This window comes from Jaculus jaculus, chromosome 10 (genome assembly GCF_020740685.1).
Source record: "Jaculus jaculus isolate mJacJac1 chromosome 10, mJacJac1.mat.Y.cur, whole genome shotgun sequence".
Lineage (NCBI taxonomy): Eukaryota > Metazoa > Chordata > Mammalia > Rodentia > Dipodidae > Jaculus > Jaculus jaculus.
This window is the reverse complement of record NC_059111.1, coordinates 25,087,078-25,103,234: the sequence shown is the minus strand read 5'-3', so window position 1 is coordinate 25,103,234 and position 16,157 is coordinate 25,087,078. Positions and strand designations below refer to the sequence as shown.

General features: G+C 45.2%; 1 protein-coding gene across 1 annotated transcript in view; it reads left to right on the top strand.

Annotated features, from left to right (window-relative positions):
• Nucleotides 1-15,686, top strand: part of Chrna5 (cholinergic receptor nicotinic alpha 5 subunit) — a 41,930-nt gene extending 26,244 nt beyond the window's left edge. The window contains exons 3-6 of the mRNA XM_045160890.1: nt 3,010-3,054; nt 4,413-4,522; nt 8,614-9,445; nt 15,513-15,686. Of these exons, the coding sequence (XP_045016825.1) occupies nt 3,028-3,054; nt 4,413-4,522; nt 8,614-9,445; nt 15,513-15,674 (1,131 nt within the window). The 5' untranslated portion in view covers nt 3,010-3,027 and the 3' untranslated portion in view covers nt 15,675-15,686. The remainder of the gene's footprint in view (nt 1-3,009; nt 3,055-4,412; nt 4,523-8,613; nt 9,446-15,512) is intronic.
• Nucleotides 15,687-16,157: the final 471 nt, after the last annotated feature.

The window sequence follows — 16,157 nt, the reverse complement described above, 5'->3', positions numbered from 1 at the left end:
CAGGTCACTCAGTAAATGCTGAGTGCACAAGAGATCTGAGAAGCCACGGACATGGTAAAAAGCAATCTGTAAGCGGTCCGTGCAGCCTGTCACATAAACCAAAGCCAGGGATCGAATCTTTAAGCTGTGCTTGATTCAAAGCGTTACAATCTGAGAAGATGCTGGATTCATATCTCAAGGATTTGTCTTGCCCACTCTTTTTTTTTTTTTTCTTCATTACCATTTTTTTTTTAATAGGGAATCTGAACAAAGGCAATAAATCTATTCCAAATGTAGGCTTATCCTGCTGCCTCGTGGGTTTTCAAAGTTCCGTCTTAAGTCGCTTTGTCCCTTGGTCCTGTCCCTGCGATCTCACCCTCCTCATTTAGCCGCGCTGTCCGAGAGCGCGGGGCCCTGCTGTCCGCCGAGCCTCGCCGTTAGTGCTGCATGCTGAGTGTCGAGCTGCTTACAGTACGTCCTCGTGTCCCCAGAGGTCTGTAGAATACCAGAAAAGCAGTGATATATCATGGTTCTGAGGAGGACAAGGGAACCTGGAGGCTTGAGATAGGAGACCACGCAGAGGAAGGAACGGAATGTGACCATCGGATGTGGAAGGAAGAGGGTGGCAAATTTAGAATGGAAGGGCAACAGCCCAGTGATGTCTGTACTGTGTGTGCACGAAGGTGTCGGTCCTCATCTTTCACCTTGTTTGAGTAGGGTCCGTCTGCTTTCTCTCTCTCTCTTACCCTCCCTCCCTCCCTTCCTTTCTCTCTCTCCTCCTTCCCTCCCTCCCTCCCTTCCTTCCTTCATTCCTTCCTTCCTTTCTTTCTCTCCTCCCTTATTTCCTTTCTCTCTCTCTCCATCCTTCCCGCCTTCCTTCCTTCCTTCCTTCCTTCCTTCCTTTCCTTCTTTCCTCTCTCCCTCCCTCCCACCGCTGGGAATGCCAGACTAGCTGGCCTGAGAGCTTGGGGATTCTTCTGGCTCTGCCTCCTATGGCTGTAGGCACATTGGGATTACATACATGTGCATCATGCATCTGGCTTTACATGGGTTTGGGGGATCTGAACCCCAGTGATCAGGCTTGCCCAGAAAGTGCTTTTACCCACTAAGCCATGACACTAAGCCTCCTGTTTTAAAAAAAATTTTTTTGTTTATTTTTTATTTGAGAGTGACAGAGAGAAGGAGGCAGAGAGAGAGAGAGAGAGAGAGAGAGAGAGAGAGAGAGAGAGAGAGAGAGAGAGAGGGAGAGAGAGAGAGAGAGAGAATGGGCGCACCAGGGCCTCCAGCCACTGCAAACGAACTCCAGACACATGCGCCCCCTTGTACATCTGGCTAACGTGGGTCCTGGGGAATTGAGCCTTGAACAGGGGTCCTTAGGCTTCACAGGCAAGTGTTTAACCGCTAAGCCATCTCCAAGCCTCCTTTTTCAGTCTCCGGGTTGGCTATACTTACAGTTTATTGATGGTAGATGAATATGGCGACCTGTTACTGGCTCAGGTGACTCTGCGAAATCTCAATAAAATTTAGTGGAAGAAATGTCACTTTCATTAGGCCTTGAAAACTTGGACAAGTACTAGCATAGCAAATCTAGGGCAGCAGGAAGGAATAAATGACAAGTATGAGGGAACCTGGTTCTCTAGGAAGTAAAATGTTAAAAGCTTAATGAATTGTCACTGAAGGTGAAGACCGCAGGGCGCTGTCTACATGACAGACCCAGACCTTTGCCTCGGTAGAGGTAAATGACTACAAGCAATAATCTTCAGGAATGCCATCTCTCCTGACCCTTACGCATATACCCGTCCACATTCTGTCTGCTCAGAACTCAAGATCTGTATTATAATGAATAGAAGTGTGGGCTTCATCTCCAGCCTTTTCTCTTGTTATAGAGCCAAGCACATAGCGTGGTGCTTATATCTCAGATTTTTGACTAGTAAGTGAGACCATGGAAATTCAATATACCTTTGGGTAGTGTTGTAGTCAGCTTCAGTTGCTGGGATGAACATCCAAACCAGGCACAGGTTATTGGAGGAAGGGAATTGATCTGAAGCTTATAGATCCAGGGGAAGTTCCATAACAGTGAAAGAAGCTGGCCCCTTTACCAGATCCACGCAGAGAGGGGACAGCCACCATCAGCACAAGCAAGCACACTCCAGGAACTCCAGGAAGCACACTGCATATGCTTTGCTGGAATTCAAATCCGCCCCCAGTAACAAACACCTTAGGGCTGGACCCCAGGATCCGCCCGAAGGAGATCTAAATTACAAGCTTTAATAAAGTACTGAGTCAAACCACCACAGATAGCTTATCTGAAATATAGAGTACGTGTAAGGAATAGTGTGTGTGATGTGTGTGCGTGTGTGGATGTAGATATGTGTGGATATAGGTGTGTGTGTGTGTATATGTTTATTTAGAGGTCAGAGGTTGATACTGGGTGTCTTCCTCAGTATTTCTCCACCTTATTTATTGATTAAGACAGGGTCTTTCATTGACTCTGGTGCTCACTGATTCAGCTCATCTAGCTAGCCGGCTTGCCCTGGGGACCTGCCCTGTCTTTGCCTTTTGAGTGCTGGGATTATAGGCACATGCCTCCATGCCTGGCATTTATATGGGTGCTGGAGATACGAACTCAGACCCTCATGCCTCATGTCAAGCACTTTACCCACTGAGCCATAGCTCCAGCCCTAAGAGCCTAGTTTTTGTTTTTTTCTAAACTTTATTTGAGAGAGAGAGAGAAAGAAGCAAAGACAGGGAGAGAGAGAATGGGCGTACCAGGGCCTCCAGCCACTGCAAACGAACTCCAGATACATGCATTCCCTTATACATCTGGCTTATGTGGGTCCTGGAGAGTTGAACCAGTATCCTTTGGCTTTGCAGGCAAATGCTTTAACTGTTAATCCAGCCCCAGAGCCTAGAATGATGAACAGAATATTCATCTTATAGGACAGGAATGTTTGTATAAAAATATGTAAATTTTTCAAAGAATCACTGTTTAGGTAACTAAAATGATGAACCTTTTTTTTTATTTTATAGGATGAGAAAAATCAGCTAATGACAACAAATGTCTGGTTGAAACAGGTATGTATGGTATTGGTACAGGGGCCCAGCCAGTGGCTGGCCCCACTGGTTATTGTAGGACTCACAGCAAAAAGGAACATAAATACGTGGCCTTGACATACCGCCAGAACACAGAGAGATGAGGGTAGATGGAGTTAGTGCGCTCATTCAGCCTGTGTGCGTGTGTGTGCATGCATGCGCCCTTGCATGCTCTATGGAGACCAGGCTGACTCTGATATGGGGACAAATAAGTAATGGGAGCCCATGGAGTAGCTCATAGGCCGCTACAAGGATTTGGGCCTTTACGCTGAATGCAATGAAAAGGAGCAAGAATGTAACTGCTTATTATTTAATAACAATCATCACCTTAATCTTTTGTGTGTATATGAAGTATCTATGTGTGCGTGTGGGTATGCACACTTACCAAGGTGTGCAGAGGACAGCGTCTGGTGGCAGTCCTCACCTTCCGTGTTGTTATTATTTTTCTTTCTTTCTTTCTTTCTTTCTTTCTTTCTTTCTTTCTTTCTTTCTTTCTTTCTTTTTTTTGGTTTTTCGAGGTAGGGTCTCACTCTGGCTCAGGCTGACTTGGAATTCACTAGGGAGTCTCAGGGTGGCCTTGAACTCATGGCGATCCTCCTACCTCTGCCTCCAGAGTGCGGGATTAAAGGCGTGCACCACCACGCCCCGCTTACCTTCCACGTTATTTGAGGCAGCGTCTCTTGTTGTTTGCTGCTGCTCATGTCAGGTTAGCTGCCCCAAGAGCTTCTCTTGTCTCTGCCTCCCTCCTCACTGTGGGCGAGAGCTCAGATTCCAGGTACACTGTGGCACCCAGAAACCCAAGTTTAAATCCTCATGCTTGCATAACTCCCCTTTGCATGAAGCAGCCCATCCAAATCAGGTGACAATATAGCTGGAAGAGAAGGTTCCCCCAAGCTCCCCTGATCCTGGGCCTTGGGGACCCATGGCTTCTATTCCTAAGTATGTTCAGATGGTGAGAGGAAAGGCGTCAAGTGGAGTGCCCCAGCCACTGCACGGGGGGCAGGCTCCGCTCCGCTCAGTGGGTGTAGGCTTCTGTAGTGGAAGCAGAGATGATTGGGATCTAAAATTTCTGGGTTTGACAAAAGGTAGAGTTTAAGCTGGGCTTGGTGGTACACACCTTTAATCCCAGCCCTCGAGAGGCAGAAATTGGAGGATTGCTGTTTGTTCGAGGCCAGCGTGAAACTATATAGTGAATTTCAGGGCTAGAGTGAGATCCTACTTCAAAAAACCAAAAAAACAAAAAACAAAAAAAACAAAACAAACAAAGATAACGAATATAGTTTCAACTTATTTTGACTTTTGTTTTGATTGAAACTAAGATAAATTTGTCATCTTTAAAGGAGTGGATAGATGTGAAGTTAAGATGGAACCCTGACGACTATGGTGGAATTAAAATTATACGTGTTCCTTCAGACTCTCTCTGGATTCCAGACATTGTTTTGTTTGATAAGTAAGTTCTATTCCAAATACCCTAATTTATGTTTTCAAGTTAAAACTTTATTAGGCACTAGTAATTTTTTTCCTCCCTCCTGAAAACTGTTTAATGTAAAATCAAAATGACTTGACCTTATGCCCTTTTGTCTCACAGGTTCATGGATTCTCTGTTGTTATTTGATATATTATTTTCTAATGCTTTAAGTTAGAGGGAGAGAGAATGGGCACACCAGGACGTCTTGTCACTGCAAACAAACTCCAGACATAAGCACCACATTGTGCATCTGGTATAGACATTGGGGAATTGAACCTGGGCCAGCAGCTTTTCCAAGCAAGCACCTTTAATCACTGAGCTAGCTCCCTGGCTCTGATATATTATTTTTTCTTTTTATCCTAAAAGTATTATCTGATTTCTGAAGTCTGTAAAAAAAAAATGTCCATAAAAGTACAGGGTGAGAGAAATTAGAAGCTATCATTGCTATTAGCTTAGACATATAACAAGTAAACTTACATATGGTTGGCAATATGCCAACAAGCGCCTTCTATGCTTTATGTCATTTGATTCTCACAATAACCTCATGTGCTGGGTGTGGTGGTGCACACCTTTAATCCTAGCACTGAGGAGGCAGAAGTAGGAGGATCACCATGAGTTTGAAGGCACCTTGAGACTACATAGTGAATTCCGGGTCAGCCTGGGCTAGTGAGACCCTACCTCAAAAGACCAAAATAAATAAATAAAAGCATAACAATAACCTCCTTTGCTAGGTATGCCATCTCCATTGTACACGGGCCTAAGGTACTTACACTTGTCTAAGGTCATATAGATCTCATATGGTGGGATAAGGGCTGCCCCAAGGCAGTGTGACATCTTCATTATCCGTTTATTTAAGAGGCTGCGTATTTGACAGATGTCCAGATTTATTTGGGGGGGGGGCTTTATAATTGAGGTCATATTTTAAGTTTAGTATATACCCTTCTAATTTTGTTTAGATGTTATATTGTCATTGTAATATGACAGTGTCATTTTCCTATGATATGGAATGTTGGATTAATTACAAGTTCAGCATCTTTATAGGTAGCCAGTCTAGGTGTGTTTTGAGGGTGATTTTTTTTTCTTTTTGTTTTTTCAAGGTAGGGTCTCACTGTAGCCCAGGCTGACCTGGAATTCACTATGTAGTCTCAGGGTGGCCTTGAACTCACAGCAATCCTCCTACATCTGCCTCCAGTCAAACTAGAAGGCAGTTGGTTTCCCCCATAACAAACATGCCACTATTGCACCAGTTGGCTCATTTGGCCTGACTGGCCAAAGGTAAGGACTACAGTGTCCACTGTTGAGTATCTTCACTGGTGATTTCTCTCTCTCCCATTGAACTGCACGCAGCATGGCTTTTTCCAACTTTCTGTCAGCTGGTCTACATGGAGGAGGTTTTCAGCTCAGCTCCAGCAGGATTTCTTAATGACCTTGCAGCCCAAGTATGTGGAGTCTTCAGCAGTAGGGTCTTACCAAGGGTGATTTTTTTTTTATTTGTTTGTTTTTTTGAGGTAGGGTCTCACTTTAGTCCAGGCTGACCTGGAATTCACTAAGTAGTCTCAGGCTGGCCTTGAACTCATGGTGATGCTCCTACCTCTGCCTCCTGAGTGCTGGGATTTAAAGGCGTGCACCACCACGCCTAGCAGAGGGTGATATTTTTAAAATTTTTTTCTTTTTTTTTATTTATTTATTTGAGAGTGACAGACACAGAGAGAAAGACAGATAGAGGGAGAGAGAGAGAATGGGCGTGCCAGGGCTTCCAGCCTCTGCAAACGAACTCCAGACGCGTGCGCCCCCTTGTGCATCTGGCTAACGTGGGACCTGGGGAACCGAGCCTTGAACCGGGGTCCTTAGGCTTCACAGGCAAGCGCTTAACCACTAAGCCATCTCTCCAGCCCAAGAGGGTGATATTTTTAGTGGGGGTAGAGGATATGTCTGAGTACCAGCTTGATTTTTTTTTTCCCCTAAGATCATCTCAGAGCAGATCTGGGAATTTGTGTTTATTTTCTAAAGCATGGTCACATTTACTTCATGTGACATGAGGATAGAGGAAATCCTAAGCAGAATTGATCTTTGAGGGACTAAGGAGATGGCTCAGCAATTAAAGGCTCTTACTTACAAAACCTGCTGGCCAGGGTTCCATTTCACACAAAACCAGAGGCACAAAGTGCTGCACATGTCTGAAGTTTATTTTGTAGCAGCAAGAAGCCCTGGCACACCCATATTCTCTCTCTCTCTGTCTCTCTCTGTCTCTCTGTCTTCTCATAAGTAAGTAATTTTTTTTTTTTAAAGCTGCTCTACAGGCTTGGAGTAGAGAACGCAGGTTGTTGAGATAGAGCTATAGGGTTTTATGGTTTTTTTAAAATTTTTATTTATTTATTTGAGAGCGACAGACACAGAGAGAAAGACAAATAGAGGGAGAGAGAGAGAATGGGCGCGCCAGGGCTTCCAGCCTCTGCAAACAAACTCCAGACGCGTGCGCCCCCTTGTGCATCTGGCTAAAGTGGGACCTGGGGAACCGAGCCTCGAACTGGGGTCCTTAGGCTTCACAAGCAAGCGCTTAACCGCTAAGCCATCTCTCCAGCCCATAAGTAATGTTTTGTTTTATTTTAGTTTAGTTTTGGTTTTTCGAGGTAGGGTCTCATTCTAGCTCAGGCTGAACTAGAATTCATTACGTAGTCTCAGGGTGGCCTCGAACTCTTGTTGATCCTCCTACCTCTCTGCCTTCTAAGTGCTTTAAATAGTTTAAAAAGCTCTTTGAAACCTTTCAATCCCATATCCAATCGTGAAGGGTGAACAGAGCTTGTAAAGTAACAAAATGCAGTAACCACTCTTAGTATTTGAAAGCACTTTTATACTAAGCATGGATATATTGCATAGTACTGTGCAAAGGGCACATGGACTTGAAGAGCCAGATTTGGAGGAAACCACGTCCTGGGAGTTCTGCCAGTAGCTGAGGCACTCTAGTGCAGGGGCTCCCTTGCGGGAGAGCCCAGGAGACACTGTTGCCCTCGTCACCCCAACTGTAGAAGGTGTCTACTGGCGTGGTAGAGGAGGAAGAGCACTGTGCAGGGAGGCTAGGAATGTGGCCTTGGGTTCTAGTTCTGTGTGTGCCTAGGGTATAAATAGCAGAACTCCATTTCATATAGAACATGAGGTCTTATTCAGCCACTGAAATCTCCAGGTTCTGAGGAATGTGGGTTTGTCAGTCCACGTGGAGATGTGGGCAAGTAGGTTCAGTTCCAGTGGAATGAGCCATGTAAGAAAGGTGTCCCTAGAGCAGGGTCCTCTACATGGGGCAGACATTTAGACAGCTAATAATTTAAAGTTTATTTTGCTCTTAGTTTCAGGCTTTCTTACGTATTAGGCCTGTAAAATGTGTGCTTGGGTTGCTTAATTTTTTTTAAAAAATATATTTTTTAATTAATTAATTAATTTATTTGAGAGCGACAGACACAGAGAGAAAGACAGATAGAGGGAGAGAGAGAGAATGGGCACGCCAGGGCTTCCAGCCTCTGCAAACGAACTCCAGACGCGTGCGCCCCCTTGTGCATCTGGCTAACGTGGGACCTGGGGAACCGAGCCTCGAACCGGGGTCCTTAGGCTTCACAGGCAAGTGCTTAACTGCTAAGCCATCTCTCCAGCCCTAAAAACATATTTTATTTATTTATCTGCAAGCAGAGTGACAGAGAGAGAATGGACATGCCAGGGCCCCCAACTGCTGCAAACGAACTCCAGATGCACGTGCCACTTTGTGCATCTGGCTTTTACGTGGGTACCAGGAAATCAACCCCAGGTCATTAGGCTTTGCATGCAGGCAAGTGCTTTAACTGCTGAGCCATCTTTCCAGCCCAGTATTGCTTGATTGTTTTTTTTGTTTGTTTGTTTGTTTTGTTTTTCAAAATAGGATCTTGCTCTAGCCCAGGCTGACCTGGAATTCAGTATGTAGTCTTTGGCTGGCCTTGAACTCACAGTGATCCTCCTACCTCTGCCTCCCAAGTGCTGGGATTAAAGGTGTGCGCCGCCACACCCGCCCTGATTTTTGCACTGTTACCGCGTGTGTGTGTTTATCTTAGTGCCGATGGACGTTTCGAGGGAGCGAGCACAAAAACGGTCGTCAGGCACAATGGCACCGTCACCTGGACACAGCCAGCCAACTACAAGAGCTCTTGTACTATCGATGTCACGTTTTTCCCATTTGACCTCCAAAACTGCTCCATGAAGTTTGGCTCGTGGACCTATGACGGGTCCCAGGTGGACATAATCCTCGAGGACCAAGATGTGGACAGGACAGACTTTTTTGATAACGGGGAGTGGGAAATCGTGAGCGCGACGGGGCGCAAAGGGAACAGGACAGATGGCTGCTGCTGGTACCCGCACGTCACCTACTCCTTCGTCATTAAGCGGCTGCCTCTCTTTTACACCTTGTTCCTCATCGTCCCCTGCATCGGGCTGTCCTTCCTGACCGTCGTCGTCTTCTACCTCCCCTCGTACGAAGGTGAGAAGATCAGTCTGTGCACGTCGGTGCTCGTCTCTCTGACGGTCTTCCTACTGGTAATTGAAGAGATCATACCCTCGTCCTCCAAAGTGATACCACTCATCGGGGAGTACTTGGTGTTCACCATGATTTTCGTGACACTCTCCATCATGGTGACCGTCTTCGCCATCAACATTCACCATCGCTCTTCCTCAACCCACAATGCGATGGCTCCCTGGGTCCGCAAGATATTCCTCCACCAGCTTCCCAAAGTGCTCTGCATGAGAAGCCACGTGGACAGGTACTTCAATCAGACAGAGGAAAGCGAGAGCGAGAGCAGACCGAAGTCTTCCAGGAACACGCTGGAAGCTGCCCTTGACTCTATTCGCTACATCACGAGACACGTCGCGAAGGAGAATGACGTCCAGGAGGTCTGTGGCTTGTGTCTAAACCATGTGTCTGCTTCTGTGGCAAGGGAAGTGTCTGTAATCCTTCAGAACAGCCCTCATGACCAGGTGTAGACTGAAGAACAGAAGTGTCCACACGCTTTTCTTTTTTAAAAAAATTTTATTTATTTGTGAGGGGAGGGAGAGAGAGAGAGATGGAGGGAGGGAGAGGGAGAGAGAGAGGGAATGAATGGACACACCAGGGCCTCTAGCCACTGCAAACAAACTCCAGGTTCATGTGCCACCTTGTGCATCTAGCTTACGTGGGTTCTGGGGAATCGAACCTGGGTCCTTAGGCTTTGCAGGCAAGCACCTTAACTGCTAAGCCATCTCTCCAGTGCCCCCCAACACACTTTTATATAAAAGAGCTTTATTCAAATGTGTTTCCATAAAAACCATTGCCAGTGGGCATTTACACAAATCTTACCACTCTGTTTCCTCTGAGAGAAAGAGAAAATTGACGCACCAGCTCATCAGCCACTGAAATTGAACTCCAGATGCTTGTGCCACCTAGTGGTCATGTGTGACCTCGCTCTTGCCTCACGTTTGTGCATCTGGCTCACGTGGGATCTGGAGAGTTGAACATGTGTCCTTAGACTTTGCAGCAAGTGCCTTAAACACAAGCCATCTTTCCAGCCCTTTTTTAATTTCTTTATGAGAGAGAGAGAAGGCACACATCAGGGCCTCTAGCCACTGCAAACAAACTCCAGAGGCATGTGCCAACTTGTGCATCTGGCTTATGTGGGTTCTAGGGAATCGAATCTGGGTCCTTTGGCTTCACAGGCAAGTGCCTTAACCACTAAGCCATCTCTCTAGCCCTCAAGAAAATTTGGTATGCATTTCAAAAATGCTGATCGTCCCCCTTCCTTCCTTCCTCCCTCCCTTGTGTGTGTGGGGTGTGTGCATACCACAGCATGTATGTGAAGGTCTGAGGACAACACTGAGGTGTCTGTCCTCTCCTTCCTTCTTTGAGACAGAATTTCTCATTGTTTTGCTGCTGCATGTGTTGGTCTGGCAGGCCCATGAGCTTTCAGATTCTCCTAGTTCTGCCTCCTATGTTGAAGATATGTTTGAGATTAAAAATGCATGTGCCAGGGCTGGAGAGATGATTTGGCAGTTAAGGTACTTAACTGCCAAGCCTAAGAACCCAGGTTCAATTCCCAAGTACCCATGTAAGCCAGATGCACAAGGTAGTGCTTGCATCTGGAATTCGTTTGCAGTGGCTAGAGGCCCTGATGTGCCCATTCTTTCTATCTGTCTTTCCCTCAAATAAATAAATAAAATATATATTTTTAATTGTATGTGTCACAAAGTGCTCAGAAGGCAGAGGTAGGAGGGTTGCTGTGAATTTGAGGCCAGCCTGAAAGCACATAGTGAATTCTAGGTCAGCCTGGGAAAGAGCAAGACCCTACCTCAAAAATAAAACAAACAAATAAAAATGTGTGTGCCACTTTATGTCTGGCTTTACATGACTGCTGAGGAATTGAACTTGGGTTGACAGGCTTGTAAGTGTTCTTCAGCGCCATCTCCTCTGCCATTTTGCCCTTATTTTTAAAATTTTTTTCTTATTTTTATTTATTTATTTGAGAGCGACAGACAGAGAAAGAGGCAGATAGAGAGAGAGAGAGAATGAGCACACGAGGGCCTCCAGCCTCTGCAAACGAACTCCAGACACGTGCGCCCCCTTGTGCATCTGGCTAATGTGGGTCCTGGGGAATCGAGCCTCAAACCGGGGTCCTTAGGCTTCACAGGCAAGCGCTTAACCACTAAGCCATCTCTCCAGCCCCTTTACTTTTGACTCTGAAATGATTTATCATTTAAGTTTATCTTCAGTAACTTTGCTTCTGAATTTGAATTCTGAAGTCAGGCACAACTGCATTGTGATTTGTCAAAAGTTATTTTATTGGGGGTGGGAGGGTTGGAGGGTTGGCTTAGTAGATAAAGTGCTTGCTGTGCAACCAGAGGACCTGAATTCAGATTCTCAGTGCTCATGTGCAAGCTGGGTGCAGTGGCCTGTCACTGCAGTGCTGGGGAGACAGAGGCAGGAGGGTCTTCAGGGCTTTCTGACTACTTACTTCTAGCCTAATCGGTGAGTTCTGGTCTCAGTGAGATACCTTGTCTCAAAGCGGAGATGATTAAGGAATATTGTTTCTTATAAAATATTTTATCCATTTATGTATTTATTTATTTATGAGTCAGGCAGGGAGAGAGAGAGAAAGAGAGAGAGAATATCAGCATGCCAGGACCGCTAGCCACTGCAAACGCCAGACACCTGTGCCACTTTGTGCATCTAGCCTTACATCATGGGTACAGGGGAATTGAACCCTGGTCCTTAGGATTAGCAGGCAAGTGCCTTAACTTCTAGTCATTTCTTCAGCCCAATTAAGGAATATTCTTGATGTAGACCTCCTTTTTTTTTTTTTTTTTTTTTTTTTGAGGTAGAGTCTCACTCTAGCCCAGGCTGACCTGGAATTCACTATGTAGTCTCAGGGTGGCCTTGAACTCACGGCGATTCTCCTACCTCTGCCTCCTGAGTGCCGGGATTAAAGGTGTGCGCCACCATGCTTGTTTTTTTTTTTTTTTTTTTTTAATGAGCCCAATGTAGGTTTTTAGGTTCAGACAAGATATTTTTCTAGAAAACCTTTTTGGTAGATCATTTACAAGAGAATATTAATAAAATTGACTTGGAAGATAGCTCATTTGTTACATTGCTTGCCTTGCGTTCGTGAAGACATGAGTTAAACCTCCAGGACTTATAATGTGCTAGGCATAGAGTCATGCGCCCGTAATGCCACCGCTGGGGGGGGGGCGGTGGAGACAGGAGGACCCCTAGAGCCCCCTGGCCAGCCAGTCTAACCTCATTCTTAAGCCGCAGGGCAATGAGAGACCCTGTCTCAAAAAGGCGGTGGTGGCATCCATGAGGAATGCCACACAGGGTTGCCCTTTTCCTTCCACATGCATGTGCAGACGCATGCACACCCCTCATACTAACATGCCGGCTTGCTTGTACACCACACACGCGTAAAGAAATATTAGTAAAACTGAAAGGTGTAAGGTGCCAATAAGCATGGTGGCACACACCTATAATCCCAATGTTCAGAAGACTGAGGCAGGGAGATTGGGAAATAGAGACCGGCCTGGACTGCCTAGAAAGTTCAAAGTTTGCCTGGGCTATATAGTGAGACCTTGTCTCAAGAAAGGGGGTCAGGGCTGGAGAGATAGTTTAGAGGTGAAGGTGCTTGCCTGTGAAGCCTAGGACCCAGGTTCGACTCTCCAGATCCCACATAGGCCAGTTGCAGAATGTGATGCAAACACGCAAAGTCACACATGCGCACAAGATGGCACACGTGTCTTGAATTCAATTGTAGTGGCTGGAGGCTCTGGTGTGCCAATTCTCTCTCACACATACACATTAAAAAACAAACAAACAAACATAGCTGTGTGTGGTGGCGCACATGCTTAATCCCAGCACTAGGGAGGCAGAGGTAGGAGGATTTTCATGAGTTCAAGGCCAACCTGGCACTACAGAGTGAGACTTTACATCAAAAAGCCATAAAAATGAATGAAAGGAGTAAGTTATTTTGTGTTTTTATAGGAAGTGGTAAGATTACCCGATTTGCTAAAACAAAACTGTTAGCTGGGAATGGCTAGTGGTTAAGGGCACTTGCTTGCAAAGCCAGTTCCCACTTAAAGCCAGATGTATGAAGGGCTCCATCTCTCCAGTCCCCATGCCCAGGTTTTTTTTTTTTTTTTTGGTTTTTCTTTTTTTTTTTTTTAAGTTATTTAGTTGAGAGCGACAGACACAGAGAGAAAGACAGCTAGAGGGAGAGAGAGAGAATGGTCATGCCAGGGCTTCCAGCCTCTGCAAACGAACTCCAGACGCGTGCGCCCCCTTGTGCATCTGGCTAACGTGGGACCTGGGGAACCGAGCCTCGAACCAGGGTCCTTGGGCTTCACAGGCAAGCGCTTAACTGCTAAGCCATCTCTCCAGCCCTTTTTTTGGTTTTATGAGGTAGGGTCTCACTCCTGTCCAGGCTGACCTGGAACTCACTGTGTAGTCTTAGGGTGGCCTCAAACTCACGGCAATCCTACCTCTGCCTCCCAAGTGCTGGGTTTAAAGGTGTGTGCCACCACGCCTGGCTTATCTCCAGTTTTTTGTTTTTGTTTTTTAATGGAAATTTTTCTAGCAGGTAAAATAATCTGATAAAATAAACACCCTCTTTTAAAGCTTTTGTAGTAGGGTTTGACTTCTGGACTCATGCATGCTAAGTAAATACTCCATCACTTACCTTTACTCCAAGCCTTTAACAGCCTTCTTTTCAAAAGAATTATTTGGGGCTGGTGAAATGGCGTAGCAGTTAAGGCATTTGCCTATGAAACCTAAGGACCGGGGGCGCATGCATGTGGAGTTCGTTTGCAGTGGCTGGAGGCCCTGGTATGTCCATTCTCTCTTTTTATCTGCCCCCCCCAATAAATAAGTAAAATATTTTTCTAAAAACTACAAAAGAAGTATTTGAAATATACCTTTACCCCCTTCCTTCTACTTTTTTTTTGTTTGTTTTTGTTTTTTGAGGTAGGGTCTCACTCTAGCTCAGACTGACATGGAATTCACTATGTAGTCTCAGGGTGGCCTCGAACTCACAGCGATCCTCCTACCTCTGCCTCTTGAGTACTGGGCTTAAAGGTGTGCGCCACCACGCCTGGCTCTTTTTTTTTTTTTAGACAGAGTCTCATTTGACTCAGGTTTGCCTTGTATTCTCAGTCTCCTGCTTCAACTTCCTGAGTACTGGGATTGCAGCATGACCACCTTGTTTAGCTGATGAATTGTGACTCTTCTTTTAGTTGTTTGAGATGGAGGTGTCACTGTGTTGTCCAGGCTGTCCTGAACTTCTGGGCTCCTACCTCAGCCTCCCAAGTAACTAGGACTACAGACATGTACCACTGTGCCAAACTTACTTTTTGTTTGTTTGCTTGTTTTGTTTTTTGTTTTTTGAGGTAGGGTCTCACTCTAGCTCAGGCTGACCTGGAATTCACTATGGAGTCTCAGGGTGGCCTTGAACTCTCTGTGATCCTCCTACCTCTGCCTCCTGAGTGCTGGGATTAAAGGTGTGTGCCACCACGGCCAGCTACCAAACTTACTTTTTTTAAAAAATGTTTTATTATTTTTATTTATTTGAAAGGAGAGAGAGCAAGGAAAAGAGAATGGGCACACCAGGGCCTCTAGGCATTGCAAATGAACTCCAGAAGCATGCACAACCTTGTGCATTTGGCCTGTGTGGGTACTGAGGAATCGAACCTGGGTCCTTAGGCTTCATAGGAAAGCACCTTAACCCCAAAGTCATCTCTCCAGCCCCAAACTTATTTTTTTCAAACGTTTAATGTTTTGGACTTGCAGTTTCTATTTAGTGGCAGTATAATTGATTTAGTTTATAAGGTCTAAAGCTATTTGTGGAGTCTTGAAAATTGTGGATATTTATTAAGTAATGAGGAATTCGGGGGGGGGTGTCAGGTTTCAAGGTAGGGTCTTGTTCTAGCCCATGCTGACCTGGGATTCACTATGTAGTCTCAGGGTGGCCTTGGTGGCCTTGAACTCATGGCGCTCCTCTTACCTCTGCCTCCCGATTGCTAGAATTAAAAGTGTGCACCACCTCGCCCAGCATGATAATAAGGAATTTAATAAATGTCTGCAAAGTCTTATGCAAAAGGGCTGAGACCATCTCACTTAGATCAGGAAAAGTTTTATTTTCAGGAGGATTGCTTACACACAGGGCAGTAGTAGAGTGTTTACAATATCCTAAATTCTAAGTTATTCCACAGCTTGGGTCTGGGACCTGTAAAGACCCTGTGCTTCCAAAAGGCTCAGGGCACAAGAAGTCCCTGGGAAGGAAATGACTTGGCTTCTTAGTAGGCGCAGTGGTCCTTTCCATTGAGATGGCTCAGACCCGTGGAGCCAGGTTCTCTCTGCATGAGTTTAGGTTAAATGTTTGTATCTGAAAATATGTACACGGATGTATTTACATATACTTTTCTTTTCTTTCTTTTTTTGCAACAGGTTGTTGAAGACTGGAAATTCATAGCCCAAGTTCTTGACCGGATGTTTCTGTGGACTTTTCTTCTGGTTTCAATTGTTGGAACTCTTGGGCTTTTTGTTCCTGTTATTTATAAGTGGGCCAACATAATAGTACCAGCTCACATTGGCAATACAATAAAGTGACACTTCCCAGGATATCCCACTGAATTTAGCTAGCTGGCATACATCTCTGATGGCATTTACACAATGATGAAACGTGAAGTTATTTACAACTTGATGCAAGCTGTAACAGTTTAACAGTTGCCAACATTGGTCTGCCATTACTCATTAGAAAAGCTACCTGTCCATTAGAATATGGCTGAAGTAATATCTAGAAATGGCAGCAAAACATCCAAACTGTGCTCATGAGCATCAGACATTTGCAGCATGGCAATAATTCTAGTTTACAATCTTCCTCGTGCGGGAAAATACAGGTGTATTTGAAAACTGATTTACAAACTATTTGAGGGTTTGGTAAAAGTATAGATTTTGTGAAGTTTTGATTTTTAAATATTTTATTTTATTTTATTTATTTGTTTGACAAAGAAAGGTGTGGGGGAGAGAATGGGCATGCCAGGGCCCCCAGCCACTGCAAACGAACTCCAGATGCATGCACCCCCTTGTGCA